A 27,877-nucleotide genomic window follows, 5' to 3' on the forward strand; every position below is an offset into this window, starting at 1 on the left:
ATGGGCATAAAGTTATAAGAAGATAGGAAGAATAAATTCTGATGCTCAATTACATGATAGGGTAGTCACAGTTAACAATATAACTTATGCGGGGCAGTGGTGGTGCACGCCTTTAATCCCAGCACTCGGGAGGCAGAGGCAGGCAGATCTCTGTGAGTTCGAGGCCAGCCTGGTCTACAAAGTGAGTTCCAGGGAAGGCGCAAAACTACAGAGAAACCCTGTCTCGAAAAACCAAAAGAAAAAAAAACAATATAACTTATATTTCAAAAACTCTTTAAGGTATGATTTTAATAGTGTCACCACAAAGAAAAAGTAAGTATTTGAGGTAATAGATAGCTCATCTAGCTGAGAACCCTGCAAGCTATAATAATGATGGGCCTGACAAGATATTCCAACTGTGAAATTGTGGTACAAATGTTATGGGAGTATCCAACCACTTTTTAATTGAATCTACAGTCTACTCCAACAGATGGAACTCCTATCTATCTTTCATTTTTATTGAAGCCAAGAATCTATGGCAAGATAAGTCATAGACCATAGGGGAAAACATAGTACTCTTATTCTACTAAATGGACATAGTATTAAAATGACTTCTAATGACTTACTGCTATACCCACAAATCAGAACATCTCTCAACCCTTAACTGAGAAGTTTGTTCTTGCAGTAGATGGCTATTGACACAGAAACCCTAAGACTATGAAGCATTCAACCCTAAATGGGACATAGATGTCACACCCTTCTATGAAAATAGTACAAAAAGATTGTTGAGCGCCAGAGATGATGAATAACTTCAAGGAAACAGTGTATTTTCAGACACAACCAGACAGTTCCACATATAAGCTCATGGCGGTTGAGACAGCACACACAAGAACTGCACAAGTTCAAGCCAGATACAATCTCAGCGTGAGTGAAGGGAGGTAGGCATGGAATCCCACCACTAGCTTAGAAACGATTGGCATTTGATAGCAAATGCTGCTGGGAGAGGGACAGTTTTCTTTAAGATGTTACAGTTGAGCAACACAATTGGGCTGAATGGTATATATATATATATTTTTTTAACAAAACAAAACAAAAAAACCCAGACTTTGGGTGAATAGGAAAGTCAAGGGAAAGAAGGTAGACTTGGGAGGAGTTGGGAGATGGGGATGAATATAACCAAAGAAATTCTCAAAGAACGAGTGCTTTTTTTTTTTCTTTCTTTCTTTCTTTCTTAATTCCTGGTTTTTGAGGGCTGGAGTAATGGCACAGCTCTTCTTCCAGAAGAACTGGATTTGGTTTCAGCCCTCACATAGCCGCTCAGAACGGGCTCTATCTAGAGTCCCAGGGAAAAACAATGCCCTCTTCTGGCCTGCACAGGTACTGCATACTGCATGCACATGGTCCATGATAATAAAATAATAATAATGATAACAATTTTAAAGATTAAAACTTAATCCCTGATTCTATCACTTATCCTATGTGAGTTCCAGTTTCCTCACTCAGCAAATGAGAACTTAGATCTCTGATCCTACCACTACACAGAACACTCAAGAAACCAATCAAGCAACTAAGACATACTTTGAAAGAAATGTGTGTTCAGAGTTTGTTACTTCAGAGAACACTAAATTTTCAAGTTTAAAAAAGATGAATTCAAATAAAATATGACTAGGAGCATGTTTACATTCCAGCATTCATAAAGTTTAAGCAGAACTGTAGTTTGAGGGCTACAAAGTAAGACTTTTTCAAAGGAAAAAAAAGATAGCTGGGTGTGGTGCACACCTTTAATCCCAGTCTCAGGAGGAAAAGGCAGGTGGATCTCTGAGTTCAAAGTTAGCCTCATCTACAGAGCAAGTTCCAGGACAGCCAGGGATACACAGAGAAACCTTGTTTTGAAAAAACAAACAAAATAATCATTTTAATTAAGATATAATAGAAAATTTTATAAAGACTAAGATTAAAATGAATATTAGTGCTGTGTACATAAAAAGGGGACTGAACCTCACAGCTCTGATGCTCTCCTAGGTCTTCCTTTTAATAGAGTATTTTGGTAGTTACAAATTACTATTAATACCAGTGTGCCTTCAATCTGTTTCTATAATTATTAAGATACATAAAGGATCATCTGTGGATAATGTTGATGTTCAATATTATTGTGGTACATATTAAATACAATTAAGGATGGGCTCTATTTTATGGGTATATATTGTCCATGGTTACTATTTTTGAACCATCAAAGAGATTAAATCTATACAAGTACTCCACCAATCTGAGGCATAAGAGGGAACTATTTGATATTTACTGTAGGTCAGGAAGTCAGCAAGGCCTTCCTTTATCTGACATCGTGTGCAACATAAAAGAGGAATGATTTTGATGATTACATATTATTCACCAAGTTTTAAAATGTATTGCTTAAATCTTATTAGCAATAGAAATATCATTGGTCCTTAAATAAACTTAAAAATGTAAATCTTAACCCTGAAATTATTTGGCACCATTAACCTATCTGAAAGAAGAAATGAATTTGAGAGTGTTTTAACGTTCATTGGTTAAAGTAAGAATGTATAAAGTTTTCTACTCACCAAATATGCTAACATTTTAAAATCTTTTTAATTATGAAAAGTATGAGGCTTCTCACAATATTTAACTGAGAACCGTGTGCAAAAAAGAATGAGAAGCTTGGGGTCTGCGTTAATTACAATGCGAAGCACATTTTTCTCTGATGTTAAGTGTTTCTCCTTCGGCATTGGCCAACTTTTCTACAAAATCACGGAAATATTTAGTAGATAGCCACAAATCTGGATTGTCTCTGTTTGTTGTTTTTAGTAACATAGAAATTGAAGTCTTTACACAGAAAACTACTTCCTTCTATACGATCTATAAATCACCCTCCAACACCACTTGAGATTTTCCACTAAAAACGGTGTTTTAAATTCTAAATTCAGTAAACAAGCAGAGGCAAACTCGTTACCAGCAGAAAAAAAAAAGCTGAAAATATTAATCTGTCAGACCATTCAAAATCTAATTTTTCTTTTGTTTTCCAAGCACAATATCACAATAGTATTAGTCTATAATTCTTATTAAAAAATCGAGTTTAAAATATGATACCCTTTAGGGCTATAGGAGCCATTACAAAATACTGCAAATACTGTCTCTCAACCTTGCTAAGGTCACCCATCAATGAACACAATAAATAGTAGTAGTAGACTGATTTTAATGGCACATATAAACCAATGCTAATCTCTACCTTCACTAACTTCTATAGGCAGTAATTCAGAATACTATAAATGTGCCATCACATACAGTAGCTAGGCAGGACATGTAAGGATGCAATAACTACAATGTCCATAACTTTATTTGAAATTATTTAGTAGGAAATATACACATAAAATCAACCACATACAATCATAGAGGGGCATAAAAGAAATGTGGGAAATGTCAACAGTGTACTATTCTTTCAACATATAGGTCTGAAAAAATGTTGATATTTTAAATGATAGTTGGACTCCACTGATTTATCTTAAAAGTAGAAGAGTATTTCTTAATTTTAAAATATACAATGTCTATAATCATAAAGAGAACCAGTATTTTCCATTTTCCTTTAAATTACTTTTCATAGTTTATTGGGTGTTTCACATTTTCAATTTTCTTTGCATTAAATACTAATGTTTTCCATCTGAACTAGCTATGAATAATTACTACTACCAATTAAACTGAAGTACATATGAGTTCCAGACTCAAGTCTTCAGACAGTGTGCTTTCCTTTTGTATTTTACACTCCCAGGCCTCTCTCCAGCAGTCACTGTGGTTAGTTACTTTCTCAATTTATCTATTCTCTTAATACTAAAGACAGGGTGTCTCTCACATTAGCACACATTTCAAAGCCTGTGAGCACTCGCTGTATAAGAAAACTCTCTTTGATTATGCATGTCTTAGAGAAAATCATAAACTAGTCATGTTTTTGTTTTATTGTGGTGGTAATGTAACAGAAACACAGTAGGTCTTACATTGCACCACAGACACCAGAGAAGCTAAGATTCTTTATGCTATGGTGTCTTTGCATTTTTCTCTCCAGATTTGCAAAATTCGGTGTTCATATTGAAGCCAGTAAAGTACAAGGTAAAGAACATCACTTGTTCTAAAACCATCCTATTTTCCCTACATGCACTATTGCAGCTACTTATTAAAGCAAGGTTTATTGGTGCTTTTATTAGATAATAATGACTGATTTTTTTCCTAAGTGTATTTTAACAATACATTTGCTATCAGAAAATTAGAAAAATAAACTTCTTATAAACATAGCTTCTACCAAAACATCACACTCTCATTTGATGATTGATTACTTAAAATGTTTCCTCCACTTCCATGTCATGAAAATCACTTCAAAGTGTACAATATATAAAAGTTTACATTTGGAAAACATCTGGTCTCTCAGGTTATTTGGGAGCTTGCTTAGTATTTAAGGGCACTGTTGAGGATTCACTTACCACTCTCTGGCTGCATGAAGAAGTAGCCCCAAAACAAATGTGGTTATTCACTACTACCATAGAGAATCAATAGCCATGTATTTAATTTGCTAAGACAATGTAAATTAGTAACTTCCAGCCAGATGTGTGATATACACATCAAACAAATGGCAACCTGTTCATTATGGAAATCCTGTCAACACACACAGAACCAACTGATGACATTTCATCTGAAGCAGTTTTCACATTTGCAGCTATAAAAATTGTTCTGAGAATTTTTATACAAAGAATTGGAGCACAGACTCATAAAAAGGGTAACCAACGTCAGCTTTCCATCTTGTGCGCCTGTGCATACATGCTTCTTTCTGTGTGTGTGTGCTTCTGTTTTCAGTTGAGGTACAAAACGTTCAGTAAATGTTACTTTTCCTTCCTTAAATCATGTACCTTCTACCATCACTTCCTTTTTAATCAGATATAAAGTTAAGGGTCTAATTCCACAGCTCTCAAGAAGTGTGTAAAGAAAAGTGCAGACAGCAGAAGGAAAAAGAACACTTACCCACTGGAAAAACAAAACAGAATATTTCAAAATGACTCCAAACAATTAAGCTTACCCATTGGGAGGTCGAGCTTTCATTCAGATCATTTGTAGGGGTCTGTGTGGCTATATACCCTGTTGTTTGATAAAGAATGATTACTAACTACAGGCACCATCAGAGAATAGAGGTTATATAAAATGCTTGTTTTGGCTCAGACACACAAAGCACCTTCCTTAACAATGTTCCTTTCTTTTCCATGGTAAGCAGACATAATTTTTCACCCTTTAATACTTCTGCTTCATGGGTTTATTATATGAATTATGCCTTGCCAATTTCTCATGTTTATTTTAATAATATGAAAGACCGTGCCCATTAGATAGATGGATTGTTTCATGATACCCAAAATAATGGTATGTGGTATGTTTTCACTCTGTATTAAAATACACTACCTCCTTGCTATTACAAAAATCGAATCTTTCTTTTAATATGGTTTACTAAAAAGTGAGCAATTAAAATATTCTTAATAACCACCTATTATTTTTAATCAAGCAATTAAAAATCCTTACTCAAATTTATTTTCTGAATCTACCGAATTTTCTTATTAAACAAAGCACTGAATGTTACTGCTAAGCATATTTCATATTTCCAGCCACTACATTTTTTATTTGACAACTTAAAGCAATGTGGAATGAACCCAAACCTCATCTTGTATTTTATACTCTATTCCAAAGAGCATCTTTTAACCAACTTCCTAATGTCAAAATAGCATTTCTGCTAAGTATCTGGTGTGTCAATACTTCCAAAGTAAAGAATTTCTGAGGTCCTCTAAAATCACAAGTTTTCAACCTCTTAAAAGAATAATAAATGAACACACAAAAGATTTCTTTATAAAGACTTCAGCCCTAAGCAACTTGACTTTCACAAACACTGCACAGAATATGCTCCTTCAGCAGGCACATACTAGACCGTGTCATCTGCTGCAAGGTATGTTTCTGGAAAGAACAAGATTCCAATGCAGCAGCTGCCGTGTCTGTCACGCCCCGCAGATCCAGAAGATATTTCAATCTAGCACCCACAAATTCGTGTAGCCTAACCTACAGCCTTTGCTTTCTAGGGGTTAAAGTTAGACTCTCTTGGTCACTCAGGTCCCCTTTTTGATTCAAGGAAAAAGAAAAATGAAAAGAAAAAACTCTCTTTCAGAATTCTAACTTTGATTGGAGACTCTGTTTGAAATTAAGAACTTCAAACCCGAGATCTGAAAAAGTGAAACAGATGTCCAGTTTGTTAATAGTAAATGGCTCTGTGCGTCGGATCCTTCTCTCTCTCTCTCTCAGCCTCTCTCTCTCTCTCTCTCTCTCTCTCTCTCTCTCTCTCTCTCTCTCTCTCCCTCTCCCTCTCCCTCTCCCTCTCCCTCTCCCTCTCTCTGCCGCATTAAATTTTATTTAATACAGGATTATTTTGAAAAGAGAGCAAATATGGACAGTATTGGGGAAACTCCTAAATCTTTTCCTAGAAAACGACAAAGGGAGCCTTCAAAGTCCTCAACCCGCATCAAAAGGCCTCTCCTGGGAGACCTGAGCCTGACCGAGCACACAAAACACACGGCTCAGTTGGAGAAGGGGGTCTCAGGCTGGCACTCAGGCACTCACGTGAGGACGTAGTTGACGCTGACGATGCAGTGCGGCCTGGAGGAGCGGCTGTTGTGAACGATGGTGGCATAACTCTGTACCCAGACCCAGCCGCCGTGCTTCGCCAAGAACCTGTAGTACTTGGTGGTCACCTGCCCCTTCACCAACACTAGAAAGAGAGGCAGATGGTAGTGAACCAGCCTGTCCTAGACAGGTCCAAGTGCCTGGTGGTTGGAGTGCAAAGCCCCTCAATGCTGTAACAACTGCGCCAATGCAGGTGGGAGAGGTGGCAGGCAAATTCCCAATCAATCGATTGCCGGTTAAACTAAACTGAGGCCCGGAGCCCCAGTAATAGATATCCATTATATGCTAATGGTTGGTATGGTCCCTCCTGGGGCCGCTGTCTTCCACACTAGCAATGGGGAATACACTAAAAGTTAACGGTTTCCCACTTTCCAGACTAGCTTTTCCTACTGCATAAGGGGGAAGTCCAGCTCTAAATCCTCAATCCTGGGAGATTAAGCTCTCAGCAAAGCTATATCAAAAGCAAGGTGAGTTAATGTGCATGAGGAAAGCAGCCTAGGTTGTTTAAACAGTTCTCTCGTCTTTAGTGATGTTTGCAGGTGAAGAATGAAACCCCACTGGAGGAACGCCCCTCCCACTCCCTTAGTATCAGCAGCTCCATTAAGTCCGAGATACCAGACTGGGTCGCCGCAGCAGTCCCTTCCCGAGTCTCTCGTACTACTACCACCCCTACCTCTCTAGGGAGAACCCCCAGCAATCTGCTTGGACTTCAGGCCTCCAGCTCTGCCACTCCCTTGAGAGTAGGGTGGGGCCTTACGTAAGTGATGTGCGCAGCGTAGGTGGAAGGTGTCGCAGCCGTGCACGTGATGGTACAGGGTCTTCTCAATCAAGTCCTGAGGTTCATACCCAGTCAGCTCCGCCACCCTGGGGAAAAAAATCCCCTAGGGATAAATGTAGGACTTTTCATCACCCCTTACCTGGGTTCCTGGCCCCATTTCTCAAAACCTGGTCAGATGCCCCACCTGCAAAATGGGCTAGTAAAGTCAAGGGAATGTTCTCCCTCTCTAAACACTGTCATTCTTTAGAGTCCCTTTCTTGACTGCCCACCCACCTGGAGTCCAGGAAAATAAGCTTCATGTCCAGACTGGCTCGGAACATGAACATGTTGCTGTGTAGTTTGATTTCTGTGACAGCGCTCGGAGGCAGGGAGTGACCCACGGCCACCAAGCCCACATTCTGGTAACACCCATCGAAGGGCGACATATCCAGGCTGTACTGGCGGATCTTCAGGTAGCCGCTACAGTGAATGACCTGTGTTGGAGGGGGAGGGGCGAGACTCAGCAGAGGTCAGGAAGAGCTCCCTAAAGGATGCAGAGGAGTTTGAAACATGTTAAGATTCTACTTGGTCTCAAACCATAAGGTGCCCCCAAAAGAGTGACGGAGCTTGTAAAACAGAAAATGAAGAGAGAGATGTAAACGGCTTTTTGTAAACCAAATCCTACCACAGATGAATTGGGGCAGGGATCCTGCTCTCCAAAGATTCAACTAGAGAACCCCAGCTTGCAGCTAAGACTTTGGTCCTTAACTCACTGAGAGCCAAATGACTGGGGGTTCAAAAGCTTTACAGTTCCAAAGGCTCCTCTTTAAAAACAGCCCATTGTCCTGGCTTAGTCTTTTAAATGGCCCCCAGGTGCCCACAAAGTTTAATGACCTTTCAGGGCTGCACTACAAATGTGGTTCACAAGTGTGGTTCCTGGGGCAGGAACCCACCTCCCTTACCCCCAGAAGCCTCAAGCCCTGCCTGGCCACCCTTAGAGTGGACTTTCCAACTCAACCACACACCTTGTAGCCACCGCAGGTGAGGCCAGCATTCCGCTTGGCCAAAACACACTTCATCCTCAGAAAGAAGGAACGTTCGATCTCATACTCTGTGAGAAAGAAGAGGAGGAAGGCTCAGGACTAGAGACAGGCAGCCAAAAGAAGCAGTGTCCCAGCCAAGATGAACTGGGGGAAAGCCCCCAAGCTGACAGGCTTGAGCAGGTGCTTAAGGCCTGTCTAACTCACCCTGTACAAAGTGCGAGTGGTAGGGCTGGTGGGCTGTGAGCACCGCTGTCATCTCATCGTGGTCAGCCGGGTGGATGTACTCATAGATGCTGTTTCCAGTCAGCTCCACCTGTAAAGAGGAGGGATCACCATCTCTGTGGTCGTACAATGCCCCCAGAAGAAGCTGAGAACTTGCATCAGGGCATCTGTAGGGCCGTAAAGATGGAATAGGTTCTGCTGCTTGCTACCTGGTCCATCTTATCTAACTCTCAGCTTCCTTACCTGTAAAATAATCATAAATATCAGTAGCACTGAGAACAATGATAGTCACAGTCACATCCCTTGTAAGGCTTGTAAAACAACATAAACTCCTCCCACCATGCCTGGCTCATGGTAAGAATTCTAAAAAGTAGCAATTGTTTAAACCTGCAGGAGAAGCTAAAGGAGGAGGGAAATCCAGGTAGGGGTGATTGAGTCCCCCTGTCACATGAGAGGCTTTCAGTGTCCAGATGCAGATGTAAAATGATTGGGAAGCCCTCCCCACAATTCCAGCTGTGCACATTGCAGGCTGGAAGGATGAACCACTCACCTACCTGAGAAAGGCCCAGGTGAACCGAAGCTGTCTCTGAAATGTACATGATCTTTCCATCTGGGGCCACCACGAAGATGAAGCCATCCAGAGTCTGGGGAGGCAGAAATAGAGTGAGAGATCTGAAGGAATGAAGCGAGCAAGGGGAACAGAAGTTAGACACAGTCAGTGCAGACAGATGGGGCTGTGACAGAGGGTCCAGAAACAGGACACAGAACAGCCACAAGAATCTCCTGCTTTGAACTTCCCAGGCCCGTAAGTGTGCAGCACATTGACAGGTCAGAGTGAGGCTATGGACAAGGCTAGTGTCCTACAAAGACTCAAGACCCACTGGGGGAAAAAAAAAGAATCTGTGGCACACAAAAGTTCTGGGTGTGGGAGTCGAATCACAGCCTTCAACAGGAACAGGAAATAGGTTAGGCCCTGAGGATAGTGGTTCCAGTAAGAACCTGTGTCAATATTGAAGGGTTCCATGGTGACAGTGATCAACAGTGAAGAGAGTAATAGCTGGGCTTGAAAAATATCCAGTACAGCAGACACTGGTTGACATGGAAGAACTGGCAATTTGAGGTTATAGACAGAAGGAAGCTGGCCAAGACTCTGAAAGAGTCAGGAGAGGGGGATTTAGGAGATGAGAGGCTTTGCTCAGCAGCCAGTCTGTAAAGTAGTGTGACACTGTATGTTTGTGTATGTTTACACTGATGCATCAAGCTGGCAGGCTCTTTGTAAAGAAACTTCTTAGACTTTCCCTGTCCCTTCATCTCTGTGAATGAGGCAATGGAGACCTACAATAAACCAGACTGCTCTTAAGGAGCTCAGAGGGACAACTCGCCTGAAGATAAATGTGTTGACCACACAATTAAGTAGATAGAGCTGAATAGACAAGAGACCCAGAAACTATGCATTACAGAGGCCTTGAAGAACTTGAGTTCAGTAGACCGCTGAAGAGGAAGAAGCAAGGACTGAAGAGAAGAGCATCTCAAGCAGAAGAAATGATGTAATAAAAGTCAAAGACTGAGGGGAGAGCTGGTCTGATGTGTTAAGAGCTGGTGAAACTGGTATGAGATGGGGCTACATAATTACATACTCAGTGGATTTTTAGAGTTTGAGATGTCAATTTGAGGACCCTGCAATTGCCCTGGCAGGCATTGTGATTCTAACAGAATCTAAGCAAGAGAATAATATGTTTTTATGTGTTCCTTTTTCCTGGCAGAATCATCTACAGGAGTCTGGATGAGGAGCCCATATAGCTTCAGGCCTGAATTCGCATCTAGGAAAGGGAAGAGTCTAATTTAAGGATGGCACTGAATGCAAATTTTATATTAATTGGTGGCAGAGAGAGAAAGTAAGGTTGATTTCCTGACTTCAGAAAGAAGATTATGCAGAAGGCAGCACCATTAACTAGGCTGAAAACTTAGAGAAACTGAGATTTTGTTGTGAGCCTGTGTCACCTCTCCAGCTGGAAACCTGGGTGTTACGTAAGTAGAAGTCTAAGAAGGGAGATAATGCAGTCTTGTCTGAAATGTGTCTAGTTGGGAGACCAGCCGGAGTTACAGGGACTAAACAGTTCAGGAGACAAGTGCTAGTTTACGACTTGCAGGAGTCTTTGGAGCTGTGAGAGGAGAAAGGAGTTAAGACTTTTCCAAATGACATCACAGGCAATGGCATGGCATTTTAAAAAAGAGACAGGCAGAAAAGAAGACAAATGGAGGAGATTGTTGTTGAAACACAGGAAAGAAGAGTGTCGCCACGAGGGTCACCTCCTTCTTTGCCCAAATGATGCTTTTTCACCAAGTCCTCTCTAACTAGGCCCATTCCAATTTAGAAAGGAGGCCTCCTCTTTCCCTTTCTGGTATTTCTCTGTAATACCCACACCACCAGAAACACCAAAGCCCTCCTAAGAATGGAAACAGGGCTTTTCCTGTGGCACACCACTCATCTTCCTGTGCCTGTTAGTTGAATGTGCTCAGTTAAGTCCTTGATAACAGATGTGTGGCGACTGTGTAGGGCCCAATGGGGGGAAATCAGACTGCAGGGAAGTGGGAGCCAATGGAGAGGAGAGCAAAGAACCCCTTGAACTTCAGAGTGTTAAAGAACAACTGTCAGAAGCCTGGTGAAGAGTGGAAAGAAACCCAAGAAAAGTATAAAGGGAAAAGCTGTTCAGGTTTTGTTTTCCTGCTCATATTGCTAGGAAAAAAATATATAGAAACAAGGAGAGATGGCATGGAACAGCTGGTACTGAGGTAGGATGTTTCAGTGAAGGGAGCTATGGACTTTTCTAGATGAATTCAAAGTGGAGGCCAGATCAGTGGGGAAAAACCCAAGTCCTCTCCTTGTTAGGAAAACTAAAACCTATTTGGTCTCTAGGACTGAGAAGGGAAGTGAAGGACTCAGCCACCGCTGGTTGCTTCACTGGGCTTCTCAGGTTCCAGGCTACCACTCTAGGAGACCCCAGTGGACCTGAATAACAATAGAGGGTGCAGGGTGGGGGACAAGTGTCACACTGAAAAATGCCACTGGGAGCATTATTATTTAAAATATTTGCTCTGTGACTTAAGCCGCCAACAGGCAGTTAAAAATCCTCTGCACTGCAAATAACAAGGTGATGGCCACCTCACATTGTTTAAACTCATCTTTGGGGGTGCATATGTATGGTGTTGCTGGATTTGTACAGAGCTTGGGCTAGCCTGAAGTGAAGGGCGCTGGCAAAAGGAGTACGCCTGGGAACTACCGGGAAGAGAAGAAATGAGTTGCAGACGCAGCTGGATCCGGAATGCGCCAGCTTAAAGCACCGAGGGCATTTACAGCAGATTCCGGTTATTTCCTTTGCAGATTCTTCATTTCAGATGCTTCTTCAGTCCTGCCTCCCAGGCCTGGCGCAGCGCATTTCAGTTTTCTTAGCCGAAAAGCGACAAACGGAATCCCCTCCCTTGGACGGAGCCCTGCTGGGGCCTTGCCAGGCTGATTTGCAACCTCAGGGTCCTGGTTGTCACTTTGCTTCCCCTTCAGCCTCCCAGGCACCACTGGCCCATCCTCACCCAGCTAGATTAAGAACTCAGATTTAAGGAGAGCTGTTGTGATCTCCCTCTCCCCCCCTTTTTTTTTCCCCTGAGAAAACAAAAGCCCGGGTGGTGCCCAGGTGATCGGGAATCTTGTGCCTGTACCTGGAGTAGATGAGAGCCCAGTTCTCGACCAACGTTGTCCAAGGGACTGGTTCGACTGGTGTGGCCCCACGCCTCGCCAAGCCCTGTGGAGACACACAACTTTCAGCACAAGAACCCGGGCCCTGCTGGCAGTCGGGGACTAGAGTGCGAATACGCTTCTCTCACTCCGGGAGCCGAAGCAGCGCGGGTTACATTCGCCCCGTTTGGGATCCGATCCGCGGGAGTGGGAGACTGGGTCAGCTTGCAGCTTCTGTCCTACAGGAGTTCTAGTGGCCTCAGGCCTGGACAATCCCAGCGCTATCTTCGAAGTGGGTTCCTGTTCTGTTTAGCTGGTGGGAAGAGTATTTTTCGTCCCAAGTTTTCATCCTCCTCCTGATAAGCAGCCCGAGAGAGCCCTCACACTTTGCCAATGCAACTGCCACCCAAAGAAACCAGAGGCCACAGACCACATAGGCTCAGTCCCAGGTGGCCTTTCTGATTGGCTGCCGGGCTTTCTGGACGCTGGTTTCCTTCAGCCTGACCTGAGTATTCTTGGAGAAAGCCCTAATTGTGGTTGACTTCCAGCTTCCCTCTGCCTCATCCTCGGCACCCCATTCCCCTCCCTCCCCGCACCCCTCAAAAACACCAACGACTCTTTTGGGGTCGGTTACGTTGAGGTGCCAGCCGTTGGACACTATTTTCGCTCTATTCTGGACTTAGAATCGGTTTCCCAACTTCTCTAGTATCATCTATCAACAAAGACAGGCAGTTCCTTCCCTTAGTTTTAGCACATTAACCTTTCAAGCCTTTGGCACAAACTTTTCCTGAATATGCTTTAAGAAATATTTATGTAAGAATCCCCATTTGTAATATAAAATATGATCTACTACTTGTATCAAGAATGAAATAAAAATAACCAAAAAAGTGCATAGGCATGTTCAACTATTTATGGGTGTCTTTTAAATGTTGCTGATAAAATTATTTCAATAGTTAAATCCTTTCGTTTTCACATCACTAACAAGATTTAACCGTTTTCCTTTTTAAGGTGATCTATTTCGTTAGTGACAAATACTTTGAAACGTACACCGTGACAAACACGCTCAAATTGTAGTATAGAAAGTGGAAGAGTTTTTCACAATAAAACATCCGGGTAGACTTTTTTGAAGGCGTTAGCTAGGACCTGCTTCCTAAGCAAGTGATCAAAACCCTGACAACGAGTAACGGTAAGCGCCCCTCAGGCTCAAATGGGGTCTTTCTGGGTGTTTGCACACCTAAATAAATCTAACGATTTCCGCACTGCTCTGCAAATACTGCGGCTCCACTCTGCGACCGCCTCCTCCGTTAAAAGTGCAGCGTGATCCTTCCTGACGCTCCAGCACGTCTAAGATTCCCTCCCCGAGTGACTCCGTGATCCTAGTCCCAGTCATCCTCGTGGACCAGTACAGAAGGGCCTGGTCACAGTCACCCATACAAACCCCTTCGGTTTGCCTCCCCCTCCCCTCTCCTCCTCTCGAGTTTTGGCCACTTAAAGGAGTTGGCCACACTAAGGAAACGAGAAAAGTCCTTCCTTGCTCGGAGTACCGAGGACCTGGGCGGCGTAGACCTTGGGCCCCGCGAACCCCTGGAAACCAGCAGCTTCGTGGGATCAGGGGCAGGGCGTTCCCGCCGGTCCTCTAGTGGGCTGAGGCTGCGGTTGTCAGAGACTAGCTCCGGCAGCCCCACGAGCTAGCAAAACCTGCGTTTTCGGCAAACAAACGTCTTTAATAGAAAAATTTGAGGGTCGCCTGGAACCGCCTGGTACTCTAAAGACCTGAAAAAAAATCACCAGGTGGGGTCGCGGGGTTGTCGGGGGCGTGTAAAAGGACCCTGCCTCAGAACTCTCCGCGCCTGTTTTGCTCTGTCGGGTTGTGCCCTCATTAGCATGCGCCTACAAGGGAAAATAAGACTTGCCCACAGGTTAATAATCAGCCCGAGCGGGTGCGGGTGCGGGCTAACAGAGTCCCTCCCCCCTCTGCGCTCCCCCCACGCGCACACCTGGGAGGAAAGTTGGTTTCACAGAGGCTGCGTTCTCTTTTTGTCGGCAGAGGAAACCTGTCACACGGTTGGGGCTGGGTTAATGTTTTATGACTGCCCTGATCTACCAGTGGATCTCAACAAGGAAGGAGCTCGCCCTCCAAAGTGTGGAGGACACTTCCTCCAACCAGTTCCAGGTCCCCAATCCCCAAAGTCTTAAAGTGCTGTCGCGGACCCTCTCACCTCTTTCTTCGGTGAAGCTCCCCAGCACCAGGTTTCAGTTGGAAGGGGGTAGCTGAGATTTCGTTTCTGCACTTGACCTACCGCAGAAAATTCGCAAATCCTTTGATTGTCTGTTTAAAATGAGGAGGAACCAGCTCTCTTTGCGGCGGGATTACAGTGAGAACAAGATCTAAAGATTCCCTTGTAACTCGGTGAGGCAGAGGGAACAGGGTTTTGCAAAGGAGAAAAGGCGCTCTGTGAGGGAGGCGATAACTAAATCAGGTTTCAGACAAAAGGATTTTCCCCAGCTAAAGTGGCTGAAGACAAAGGAAAACATAATCTATTTTGGAAGATTTCCAAGATATGCCACATTAACCTCAGCAGATAAATTTTGCTTCTCTCAGTCCTCTCTCTTCCCTTAAAGTCTGGTTTATCGTATTTACATAAGTAGCATTAGAAAGGATGTTTCTATTATGAATCTAAAGGGCTAGCTCACATTTCCTGTGAAAACCCGAGCAAGTTCCACTGTTGCTTTACCCTTGGTGCGCGGTTGAGCCATTTCCATTTAAATACCCCCTGACCCAAGGATTACCTCAATGGACTGACTGCGCGGGTTTTGTAATTTCCTGAAAATGAGATTTCGATTTATAAAACAAGAAACCAATTAGTAACCAAATGAGGCGAAGTAGATCCACTAAAATTGACCTAATCCCACAGGCACCATTTAGGCCCGTTCTTGGTGAATGAATGATGAGCCCCAGTCTAGCGCGCGCTCAAAGCATCATCCAGCTGTGTTATTGCAAGCAGCAAAAATAAATTGATCGGGCTTTTCCTTCGAATGAATTTCATGCCCTTGACAAAATACAGATTACAGGCCAGGCACCATTACCGCCTTTGCTAGCCGGAAAGAGAAGAGCTTGTTGTAGTGGCCCCTTCTTTCTTTCCTCCGTCATCAACTCCATAGAAATGTGCCCCCCCAACACACACACACACACACACACACACACACACACACACACACACACACACACAATGCCTAGAATGCTTTTGAGGCAACAAGGAGGTGTCCCTTGACCCGTCTACCACTGGGGACGGGGGTGAGTTCTTGCATATTCCTCCTAACTTCAGGTCCCCAGAGGCTGGTAGCTGCTACTGGGGAGGAGTGTGTGACAAAGAAAGCCAAACCCCTAAATACTACATCTTCTTCCCTGCAGGACTAGGGCGCCCTGGCTGAAAGACTGCCCCGGCTTTCACTCCAGGTTCTGGCTCGGCGCGCTTGGGCTGCAGAGCTCTCTGGGGGAAGAGAGGGTTGCCGAATGGTTGCTCCGGGCAGTTCCTGGTGCAGTCCCAGGGCAAAGCACTTTATCCAACGCCAGAGCGCACCAGTGTCTCCACTAGCGCTAGGAATCGACCCTGGCCACTGCGGGAGAGTGGGCTCTTGGAGGCTGCGGAGACCCACCTCGGCGAGGCCTGTCCTGCACCGCTGCGCGGACCCACAGCGGGTGCCCTTCCCTTGAGTGCTCGCCTCTCCCGGACCAGAGCCACGGTGGTTGTGACCGGAATCTTCTAGTGCTTGTGTGTGTGTGTGTGTGTGTGTGTGTGTGTGTGTGTGTGTGTGTGTTTCGCAGCCCAAGGCCGCAGGTCACTCACTAGTCGCGTTTCTTATGCTTCATCCCGCCCCGGAGTTCACGCTTCCGGTGGAGGAACAGAGGCTGCCAACCAGGCTGTGTAACTTGGACCGCACCCGCTTCGCGTCACTGAACACTACAAGAACTTGGGGGCAGCAGGGTTTCCCCGGGTCTAGCTTAAAACCCGAGACCAGTGTCCTGCAAGTAGGCTGAAGGTGTCAAGCGCAATGGTCCAGGGCTGAAGTCTTCGGAAACGCCCGGGGCTTGGCAATGTCACCTCCGTACGAAGACCCTCGCCTCGTAGCAGGGTGGCTCCGCACCTGGCGATCTACCGATCCAGCCCATCCGCGAACAGGGCACGATGATCCTATCTCCCCTGAGCTTTTAACCACTTTCAGGGCTGGCATCAGCGGCTGGGCAGAACAAAGGGTGTGTCACACTCTGGTGTCTAGCAAAGCCTGTCCCAAAGGTAGAGACTTCGCCGATTCTGCGTGGACCTAAGACCCAGTTGGTTTGGAAACTATGCCCGGACTAAAAGGGGAGATGCCACAAAATATATTACGCGGACCTAGTGGGCTGCGTGCTTTCTGCTGTGGAAAAAACGCAGTAGGGTCTCAGATAAAAAGTGACCAGGGGTCTGAACGGAACCGCCAGAGTGTCAAATCTGTCAGCGTTTCAAAACTGCGAAAGAAGTTTGCCCTACTCTTCCCATTCCGTTAGCACTTTCTGAGTAGCAGGACTGATCCTAAACAATTGTCAGTCCAAGATACTGGCACTATGTGCCCCACCCAAACAAACCATCGATATTGTTACTGTTGATCTCCCTTTCTTGAGAAATACTGACTGACAAGGGAATACCGCAAGAATCCAGGAGTTTGCATTCGAAGCTTGCATCTGACTGTAAAAATTCAAAGCTACCAAGATTTCCCAGAACTGAACCCCCTCCCCCGAAATAAAATCTATCCTTACATATTTAAGGATATAGCTTTTAGATGGGTGGTTGCGTCCGGTTTGAAAGCATCCCACCATTGCTTAAGGTGTTGTTCGTTTTTAATTTCCCTTAGAAATTACTTTTTGTTGATCAAATCTACAAGTTCTAGTCATAAATCTGCCTTGCACACAGTTTAATTCTGCACTCACTTAAAAAAACATTAAAAGTGGAATTAAGCAGAGAAAGCCAGACTTGAGCGTAAACTGTGCTTAAAGAGGCTTTAAATGAGAAAAACTTGTGTAAGAAAATAAACATGGAAACCCAATGCTCAATCACTTCCCTGAGCAGCAAGAAAAACATCCTTAAATCACAGCTCCATGTGAGAAACTGAGATCTTTTTATTCTTTAGTTTTTTGACTCAAAGATACAATGATTAAAGATTCCAGGATTTTTTGATGAATATTGTAGGTCTTGGGAATTTTGTCCCTATGTATTTACTAATTTCAACTCTGATTATTTTTATTTTTCATGGACATATTGACAATGAATTGTAGTGATATTACCAAGATTATAAGCAGAGATTTGAAACCATATCTGATCTTTCAGTTTATTCTGCATGACACTATGCCCCTGGCCAAAATTACTTTAGAGCTGGGTAACAAATATGTACTTCTTTTAGAATTGAATTTGTCCTGTTTCGCACATAAATAAAATCATGTTGTTGTTATTTTAATGCCTTTGTAATATTTATTTTTATTTTATGTGCACTGGTGTTTTGCCTGCATGTATGTCTATATGAGGGTGTCAGACCTTGGAGTTACAGACAGTTGTGAGCTGCCACATGGGTGCTGAGAATTGAACCAGGGTCCTTTGGAAGAGCAGCCAGTGCTCTTAACCACAGAGTCCTCTCTCCAGCCCCTTGTTTTAATACCTTAATACCATTTTTCTGTATTTGATAGCACCAAGGTTTTAGACATTTCTACATTCCTCAATTTTTCTTTGTTGAGACTGTTTTAGAATGAAATGTGATTAGTCAGAAGATATTCACTTTCAGTGCTCTCCCAGGACCCTTCCTTGATCTTCCTTTTTTCTTATTAAATCTCTAATGCTGATCCAATGCCTTTTTCTCCCCCTTCTTCCTCTTCTTCTACCTTCACCTCCACCCCCTCTTCCGGATTTCAGGTGTGCACCACCACGCCCAGTTTAATGCCAATGCTTGGTTATTCCTGCATCATTATCTCCTCCTCACTCCCTCATTCCGCACTCAACTGTTGAGTATGACCCACTCAGAATAAACAAATTAATGCTGAAACATGGACCCAGACAAAGGCTACTATACTGATAAGGGGGTAAATGTACAGGAATGACCTATTTTCTCTATCCCCCCTTTCTTTTTCTTTTTTTTTTTTCAGATGAGTGTGGAACATATTTTGTTTGTCCACTTACCGTAATATAACCGTTGTACATTACACGGTTCTATAAATTAACGGTGAGATGGAAAACAAGTTTTACGACGTTGTTATGCCTGTAGCCACGCCATCAGATTTGTAATCATTTGAGATTAGACAACCTATAAAAATCCATGTGGTAGGATATTCACCATGATAAAATAACCATTCTTATTCTTAAAATAAAACTTTATTGAAGACCTACTGTGTAGCAGGAACGCTTCAAGATGTTAAAGTAACTTCGAATTCTATTTAGCATCACTAAAAATATTACAGCGATATAAAGTGTTCAGTTTCCCCAATGCTTAGATTGAACCCTAAGTCAAGGCCAATCTCAAATTTGGCACCCCCTGCAGGTAGTGCCTGGCTCTGCGGCTTGTCACTATTTTGCTTCTTTGAAAACTGCTGAGTTTTTTAATTGTTTGTTCTTGTTGTTTTCTTTACTACCTTAAGGGGCTGTATTTCGCTTTGGGGTTTTTGAAGCTCAAGCAACCTCAAAATTAAAACCTCATCCCTTGGTGCCAGCTGTTCTGATGATCCTGGCTAACTCATCGGGTGGAGGCTGCGGGTGAGTTATGAACTCTACAGAAGCTGGAGAAATAAATGATGTGCCCAGAGTTCACACATCGTCCATCCCCTCCTCCTCATAAACTCACACTCACCCGTAGTAGAAGAGAGGGGAGGTGGGAGGGGCCGGGTTCAGGAAGAGGGGGCTGTAGAAAGCACAATTGTAGGTTAAAGTAGCCAAGGGGCCTGGCCACCGAGAGGACCTCAATGGAAAATCTTTCCTGGCACTCTGTTAAAAATAACGAGAATTTACTTTGGGTCCTTCTATTTCAATGTAATTTTTAATTTTTAAGACTTAGAGCCATCAGAAGAAAGCTCCCTCTTTTAAAATACAAAAATAAAACAAAAAAAATAACCAGGCGGGTCCTCTCTGAGCTACCACGGTCTGCACCGAGCAGACTAAGGTCTCTGGCCTGTGGGTTCCCGGGTTCTGTTGAGTGACTGCTGGGGAAGTCAGCCCTCTATTCTTCTCCCGCGGTTATTCGCTGCCCCACAAGCAGCACCATATGCTGCTTCTGATCAAACAGCCAGCGACATCGGCACCGATAATTGACGAGACCCACTAGAAATCACGCAGAAAGAGAGCCCACTGAGACCACAGTAGCTGACAAATCACTGCTAATAATCCTGTTAGGAACAGTGCAGCCAGCCGAGTTTGAAATAGCTTTATTTTTATAAAGTAGGCGCTGACAGTATAAAAGACAAAGAGATCTCTTTTTTAGGCAGAAGGCTGTGTGGCACAATGGTGATTTTCCCATCGCAACTCTCAGCACAATTGGGATGTGAAATGTAATTTTTTTTTTTTTTTTTTAGTGTATATGTCCTTTCTCCTTTCTTCTTGAAAAATAAACCCAAAAACTTTCTAGGTATTCTAACCTGTGATTTCTCTCCTCCCTGGATTTCAGGGTGAAAGAGATGTTCAAAGAATCAACTATATAACTCCATTAATGGGGTTGGGGTGGAAACCAACTACTCAGAAGGTTGTGTGGTGGCCCTGACTAATTCCCAGTGTTTCTGCAAGCTTTTAAACAAAGATCAAGTGAAGTGAACTTCATCCCCTAGCAATAACCACTCCCCCATCAAAAACAACACGCAGCGAACACCTAAAACCAACAAACACGTCAAAAAGTTCGCATTTGTAAATAAACACGGATCTTTCTCTAGAAGTTTTGTTTGTCTAGTAATCAGTCTTTTACATTCTCAAAACTTCCTCCCCTAACAAAATATTTTTCTACTCTATTTGTTATTTGGATGTAAGTAAGGACCGGCAAATGGGAGATTAAATGTCCCTTCCCCAGTGAGTATTACCTTTTCCTGGTAAGGAGAGATGATTTCACACAAATCATGTTCTGTGAAGGCTGCTTTGCCTTCTCACAATGAATCTTGGTCACTGAAATTTCAATTTGAAATCATATCTAATGCTCTGTTATTCTAACTTCTAGGCTGTGTAAGAATTTGTTTGGATTCTTTTGCTAGCCCAACACTGAGGATACATTTCTGCATGTTCTCTCTGCTTTTCTTGAATCTTGGGTATTCTGAGCTCCAGTTTGGTAAACATCTTAAATACTCAGAACCAATTTACTATAAACAGCCAAGAGACTGATAGAGTCAGGACATTCTGTCCGTGCACAAGCCCCACTTCTTGCAGAATTGTGGTCCTTTTGAGAAATTATTATCTGGCTCACCTAGCTCCATGTATATAGGTCTAATCTAATCTATACCTAGAAAAAAAAAGAAAGAAAGAAAAAAGGAAAGAAAAGAAAAAAGCAAAGGGCAGTACTCTTGCTTTCTACTGCATATATTTCTGATAAGAGGAATAAAAAGGAAAGTCATGTTTGGATTAATAGTGCTTTCAACTGAGCCAAGTATCTGAAGTGTTGACAAAAGCGCTATTGGGCTTCTTCCCAACCAAACATATCGGGTGGGGTGGAGAGAAACGTATGGGGAGGTAGAGAGGGACTGAAAAGGGCAAGACGAGGCGTTTGGCGCTGACTGTTCAAATAGCTTGGTTAAGTTTCCCTTTGTAGAGACTACAACCCGCGAGGGCGAACACTAGGACATTTCTGTGCTGGCTAGGGAGGCTTACCCCTTCTTTGAAATCCAATCTAGGCACAGCCGCTTACCTTCTGGGAAGACCACTCTCATTTTGAGATAGCTGGTCGTGAGTCTGATTATGGATGCTTTGTCCAGCTGCGAGGTGATGGCTGAGGGTAAAGGCAGTAATTTAGCCAGTTCATAAAATTCACTGTTTTCTTTCTCCCTCCTCGTCCGGGCAGCATTTTTAGACTTTTCTTTCATCGTGTCTCGGGCTCCCTTTCTTCTTACAACGTAAACTCCACAGACTCATCCAAAACCAAAAGTTACCTTTCAATTAGCAATCACATTCACATAACTTTGAACGAAGAGGCTAAACTTTGCTCAGGGAGACCGGAATGGTGGTAGGAACTGGACAGTGCAGCAAACAAAATACCTTCTTGAAGTCGTGAGATGTAAGTATAAGAAAGTTGCTGGTCCACAGCAAATCCCGGCAATCCTACGAGCTGTAAGTAGAAAATGCTGGCAGGACTCCTGAAGAGGCAGCCTTTTCATCGGTTCTGTGGTGAGAACCCCTGTCCTTGGAAAATCGACATAATAATACCCGACGTTTGCTTTTCCTTCCCTCTGGCGCTGGAGACGGTTCGGAGCCGTTTTGTGGAGAACAGGAATCCCAGGTAACTAACTTCTTTCAGATCACTACGAAAACAAGAACATCAGAGCATGAGAGATCTTTGGCTTGGCTAGACTCACACCTACTGCAATTCCTCAAAACGTCCCCAAAGGGCCTCGGCGCCCACGCTCCGCTTGTCGCTACCCAGGGTATTTAAGACCCGGAGACCGCCGGCAAGTCACGCTTGCGGCGTCCGGAACGTAGCCCCGACGGCTAAACGCACGTCTGCAGAGCCCTCGGCCCGCCGCGCGCCCCAAGCCGAGCTCCCGGGCCGCGGAAGCGGGATTCCGCCGCGCAGAATTCCTCCACTGCCCGCCACCCTGGGCCGCCTCTCCCGCGCGGGGCTCACGTCTGAGGCGTTCCTCGAGAATTGCCGCTTACGCATCAAGCCCCGGGGGAGTCCGGCAGTCATACTCCGGCCACTGCAGAGCAGGGTTAACAGGTGGCACGCGCGACGGCCCCTTGCGGGCATCGCTCTTGGCGCTCTTGGCGCCTGGAGCTTCACTTACCTTACGCCCTCGCGCGCCGCGGAGGCTCCCGAGGCTCCCGCCCCCTAACTGCGCTCATGCCGGCGCGCGGGCTGAGTCTCGGCTCCAACCTCCCTGCTGTCACCGGCAGCCCGCAGAGCGCGCCTGAGCGGCCTTCCCGGGGACATGAATGGGGGAGGGGGAGGTAGCAGGAGGAGGAGGACACGGGCTCGGGACGGGCGAGGTGTTTTCCGAGTCCTCCTCCTCCGTCGTGCTTAGGAGCCGGTACTGTTCCTAATTGGGAGCCAAAAGCGCCCCCCTGTAACTTCTTTATAGCTTACCGGGTTTAGCTTCAACTTCGCTCCCAGGCTCCCTTTCTCCCGCCCTTCTCCAATGCCACTCTCAAGCCTTCCTTCTTCCTATTGGTCAGGCGCGCCCCAAGGCGCGGCGCTCATTGGCCAATAGGGCTGAGTGACTCGAGTGCTCCCCGCGCCACCCCCGACGCGTCTGGGCTCGCGGCTCGGGTCCTACGACGCTCCTGGCAGCTCCGCTCCTAATGAGCCCCGGGCACGGGGTCGCCGCTGCCCCGCTGCCGCCGCAGCTCCCAACCCCGAGGCCTTCCGGGGACCGTGCGCCACTCGCGCTCCCTGGATTAGGGTGTCTGCACAGTACGCGGCCTTGCCTGGGCCGGGAGCGTTCCGAGGCTGCTGTCCGGCCCGGGCTCCGGGAAGAGAGGCGACAGTAACCCAGAAGGTGGCCAGGATTTGCCCACGGCAGAGCCCCAAGTGCCAGCAGGATATGGTGCGGGAGACCGACGCTGGACATTTTTACCGACACCACTGTGACAGAATTCACCGCAAGATAAAATAAATACCTGCCTTTAATTCTCAAAAAGGGCCTCTTTTTCGAAATGATTGGCGTTTGTGGCTGATGCGATGGACAGCTCTACTGGGCAGTTTCCTATGGGAAGCAGAGAGTGGGCTGTCGGGGGAAGGAGGTGATATTTGAGGCCAGAATGCTGGAACGACTGACATACAGATAGACGTCTTACAGCGTTGTTATCTAAACCGTTGGGCAACTCTGCGGGTCTTATTTCAAGAAACAAAAGACAAATCTGAATATTCCTTCTAGAGTGGGCACAGTCTGAGTGAACTTGAAAGGTATACATTTCCCACCAATTCTCAAACGAACTTACAAGATCTGTTTCTGAAAAAGAAAACAAAAAACAAAAAAACCTGTAGTTTAGAGACCCTCCAGTTTTAAGCGCCTTCTCTTTTGGTCATCTCAAAAAAAGACAACAGATCGCAATGAAAAAAAAAATGCTAAGTTTCCCTTAAGACAAGGCAGCTCACAGACACCATCCTAGGTTTCACAAGCCTTAGAAGTCAGCGGCTCAGTGGGAAGCGTGGGCTCTGCTCCTCTTTGTGCCTCTTAGAAAAATAAATTCTCCGAAGAGAGTCGTGAGAGTCACCTTTAAAAGTGTTCGTTGAAAAATAAGAGATCTCCTATCTCCTTGTCTCCCAGTGGCAATAAGCTCCTAGGACAATGTTCGGAGAATAATTACACATCTGAGCGACACCTGAAAAAAAAATGTGAACGATTTGGGGAGAAAGAAAAAGAACTAAACTAAGACTGTGTAGGTGTTTCAAAACTGGAACCAGATAACAGGGCTATAATCCAGAAGGAGGAGTCATTTCCTCAGTGGCTGTGGCCACTCAGAGGCCGGAATCTGGGTGGGTTCGGACCATGTCCATCTAAAGAAACACTGTCAACGGGAAATGAGCAGAGAGGTAGAGGTGTCCTGTGGCTCTCATGCAAGATTCCATTAAGACCAGATAATGTCAAGTTCCTTACTGTATGATGTGTGTGATGGTGTGTGTGATGGTGTGTGTGTGTGTGTGTGTGTGTGTGTGTGTGTGTGAAAAACCTTTGGTGACTTCCTTTTCTACTAACCTGCACAGAACTCAGGATGAGACCAGCCACCAAACTAAGCAGCGGGTTTTCTGCTCTGTGTTCTGGACAAGATTTGTGCAGCCGGCCTTTGCTTCACACCCCATCTCTACTTCAAACGAAGCGCAGGCTGTGGAAGTGCCTCTCTGGGGTCTGAAACCCGAACCTACCCTCTGTGGGGGTTGACGGAGGAGTCTGCCGAGGCCAGGCTTATCCAAAGGACGCCTTTGAAGAGGAACTTAGTATTTTGCCTTAGGGGAAAGCGGGGCAAAATGAGATTGGGAGTCTTGACGGCAAAACAAGTGTACTTAGGATGTGGTCAAGTCCCTCCACGGTCCCCCCGAAGCTCAGCTGTCCACTAAGCCAGGAGATCTCTTTTAATATAGTCAATGCCCGACCCAGAGGTGACCGCCCCTCGCTAAGTCTTCAGCACACAACTATCAGAGCTTCGTTTACCGAAAGACTGAATTAGCCAGGCAAAGTACCACCTGTTTTTCTAATCTTTGAGCTGGAACTGGCCTCCTTGGCTCCCACGCCAGGCACCTGGACCCCGCCTGCTGACAGCGAGGGACACCAGCTGGGAGCCCCCACCTCAGGTGTCACCCACGTGCTTGCGCTCGCCTCCAGCGTGGGAAATTTTAAACAAGTTTCCTGAGTCTGAGGGCTATCTCTATCCACTTATTTCCCAACGCAAGAAGAAAGAGCCCCGCGGATGCATGATCCACTGCTGCCAAACGTAGGTCTGCGCTATCTAGTCGCTTCCCGAAGCACAGAGATTTTAGGAGCAGGATCCCAAAACCAAAACGTACTAAGCCCCTCCTCCCCTCTCTCAGTAGGACTAACAGCCAGGAGGGGTGGCCACAGCATTCTTCCAGGAGTCCCTCTCCGCAAGGGCACCCGGAAGCTGGCCAGCGGGAGCCCGTGGTGGCGTGGCGGGCTCTCTGGCTTCGTCTGCAGACGCCAGGGGCTGTGGTCGCGCGGGCACAGCAGGTTCCCCGAGTGGATTCGGGAACTACCCAGTCGGGATAGCCGGGGCGGGGCCTCGACCGGGAGGACCGGCTGACCTTTCTGGATCTCAGATCTCAGATAAAGTCCAAGCTAGAGACGCTCGCTCGAGCTGAGGTTGTACAGGAACAAGTGAACGTTGAAGGGAATCCCAGGACAATTAGCCGATCTGGGTTTCAGCGCAGCAGCCCGAGCATGCATTGTGGTGCTGACCCCTGAGCGGGCACAGACTTCTCTCATGCCTCCTTTAAGCCTTCGTGCCATTTACAATCATCTGCGCATCCTAGATCTACATCCTAACGACTCCTGTCAGGCTGCCAAAGATACACATGCACTTCTCAGGTGTACAAAGAACATACAAAAGGATTATAATTAATGGCAAGATCAGGATGAAAGGCATAATCGATACAAACCCTGAAGATGGCCGCGTTAAGCAACTAAATATGTTCTATGCAGTGCTTAACTCTCTACCATGGAACAATTTAGAAAAATACTAAGGTCTTCAGAAATAGTTACATTTTTCTCCTACAAACACATGCTGATTTTAATCCTATCTTGGACCTACAGGTAGATTTTGAAGTTGCTGTGATATTGAAGGACTCTTTGCCCCTCTTGTGGGGTGAGCCTGTCATAAAAAAAACAAGAAACCTCCAAAAATAGTGTCAAAATTAATATTTTAGAAATTGCAATAAATGTTTTTTCTCTAATCAGGAATCTCTGAAAGTGGATAGGGAGGGTGGGAAGGAGAGGCAGAGAAAGGTAGAGAGATAGACAGCTTTCTGAGTTGTTACCCACATATCTACCTTAATTGACCTTCGAATTATCAGAAAAATATTTGCTTCAGTGGCTACACATTGGAAAAAATATCAACTTGAAATACAAGAATGATGAATGCAAGTAAGGATTTTATATCGTTTCTCTGAACATTCTGGATATTTTCCATCCACATTTTGAAACTGTAGTCTAAAATACAACCTTGAATTGGCTGCTTACTAGTGAGTGCTGCTTCGGTTGTTCATCGTTGTATAGGCAGGCACAACTTTTATGCTTTAAAACAAAACATTTGTTTAAAAGCTATGGCTGCAATGAAAAGGGATTATGCGCATTCTGAAGCTGTACACTGATGGGAGCCTACTGCTCAGAGAGTGGACACGTTTCCGCATTGCCTCTTTCCAGAAACTGAGTTAGGAATGACGCGTACCTAATTCAGTGGGACACTGGGAAGCAAGAGAAGTGGTTACTAACTGTTTTCTTAACTGTGAGATCTCTAGATAAATTGGCGGAGACAAGCCAGTAATTTCGGGCAGGGAGGGACTGAGCGAAGTCAGTGGCCTGGGAAAAGGCGAAGGGTCCGAGGTTGGGCATCTCCAGTACTCTAACGTCAATCTCTCAGGGCTTTGGGGGTCTTTGGGGGTCTTTGGGTTAGCCTTCTGGAAGGTTTTCTCCTTCCCTAAGCCCCAGTTGTTTTTCTTCCAGCCGCTAGTGCCAGCCCACCCCAAACTATATTGCCAGCCTAGCCGGGAGCACTTTAAGAAGTGTAGGTAAGGGTGTGGTGGATCCCTTCTAATAAGTAAGCCCATTGCCTACTTCCAGACCCAGTCAATTGTCTGGGTAACTTGTGGCAGAGCTGGGGGCAGAAGGAAGTGTTTAAGCGTGGTCCTTTAACCCCACACTGATATAAGAATCTGAAATCCTGTGGCAGGCAGCAGAATACGACCCCCTGCAAGTCTGATAGCCAGAAAAAACTGGGTAATGACTTCAGCTAGGGCCACCGGCTCCAAGCCTGGCACTTAGGGCTTCTGGGACCAGTCTGGATACTAGGAAACTGTCACTAATTCAGGAACCTCAAGTAGCTGTTGCCTTAGTCCCCTAGAGAACCTTCCTGACTGCTAACCTAGGTCTAGGGACTGCCTGTCTCTGACCTGGGAGTGCCATCGCTGGGAGTCTCCAGGCAGGTTGATTCAAATATTGAATGCCAAGACCACTTCCATCATCACTGTCACTTACCAAGTGCACTGCTGTGACTAGTAAAGGAACTACATTTGGAAACTCCTTGAGAAGCCTTAAGGGGTCGAGGTTTCCAGTGATGATCTTGCTGCTGAGGGATACATGAGCATAAAGTGATATGGCTATCTAGGCCCATGAGCAAGGAGAGGTTCTCTGCACATGGCTCCTGTTCTCACTGCTGTTTGGGTGCTGCTTCCTCAGAAAGGAGGACAGCCCCCAAACAAGGGTAAAGAAGTACCAAGCCATCCACTCAGATCACTTTTTTCTCCTTCCTTCCTCCTTTATTCCCTTTCTTCCCTTCCTCCCTCCCTTTCTCCCTCCCTCCTTCCTTCTTTCCTTCCTTCCCAACAAGACAAGGTCTTATTATGTAGCACCAGCTGGCCTGGAATTCACTGTGTAAATTTCAAACTCATAGACACCACCTAACTCTGCTTCCTCAGTGCAGGGATTAAAGGTGTGCACCACAACCCTAGCTCAGATTGCTCTTCTGTGGGGACCTTGGCCTCAGGAAAACAGAGCTGTGCTCA

At 45.2% G+C, this 27,877-nt stretch overlaps 1 protein-coding gene across 1 annotated transcript in view; it reads right to left on the reverse strand.

The window, feature by feature from the left end:
- Positions 1 to 22,701, reverse strand: part of Sim1 (SIM bHLH transcription factor 1) — a 77,329-nt gene extending 54,628 nt beyond the window's left edge. The window contains exons 1-9 of the mRNA XM_059272424.1: positions 22,431 to 22,701; positions 21,338 to 21,947; positions 12,427 to 12,509; positions 9,267 to 9,356; positions 8,695 to 8,803; positions 8,473 to 8,558; positions 7,742 to 7,941; positions 7,448 to 7,554; positions 6,628 to 6,775 (exon numbers count right to left, since the gene is read on the reverse strand). Of these exons, the coding sequence (XP_059128407.1) occupies positions 6,628 to 6,775; positions 7,448 to 7,554; positions 7,742 to 7,941; positions 8,473 to 8,558; positions 8,695 to 8,803; positions 9,267 to 9,356; positions 12,427 to 12,509; positions 21,338 to 21,512 (998 nt within the window). The 5' untranslated portion in view covers positions 21,513 to 21,947; positions 22,431 to 22,701. The remainder of the gene's footprint in view (positions 1 to 6,627; positions 6,776 to 7,447; positions 7,555 to 7,741; positions 7,942 to 8,472; positions 8,559 to 8,694; positions 8,804 to 9,266; positions 9,357 to 12,426; positions 12,510 to 21,337; positions 21,948 to 22,430) is intronic.
- Positions 22,702 to 27,877: the final 5,176 nt, after the last annotated feature.

The sequence above is a fragment of the Peromyscus eremicus genome, chromosome 8b, assembly GCF_949786415.1.
Source record: "Peromyscus eremicus chromosome 8b, PerEre_H2_v1, whole genome shotgun sequence".
Classification (NCBI taxonomy): Eukaryota; Metazoa; Chordata; class Mammalia; order Rodentia; family Cricetidae; genus Peromyscus; species Peromyscus eremicus.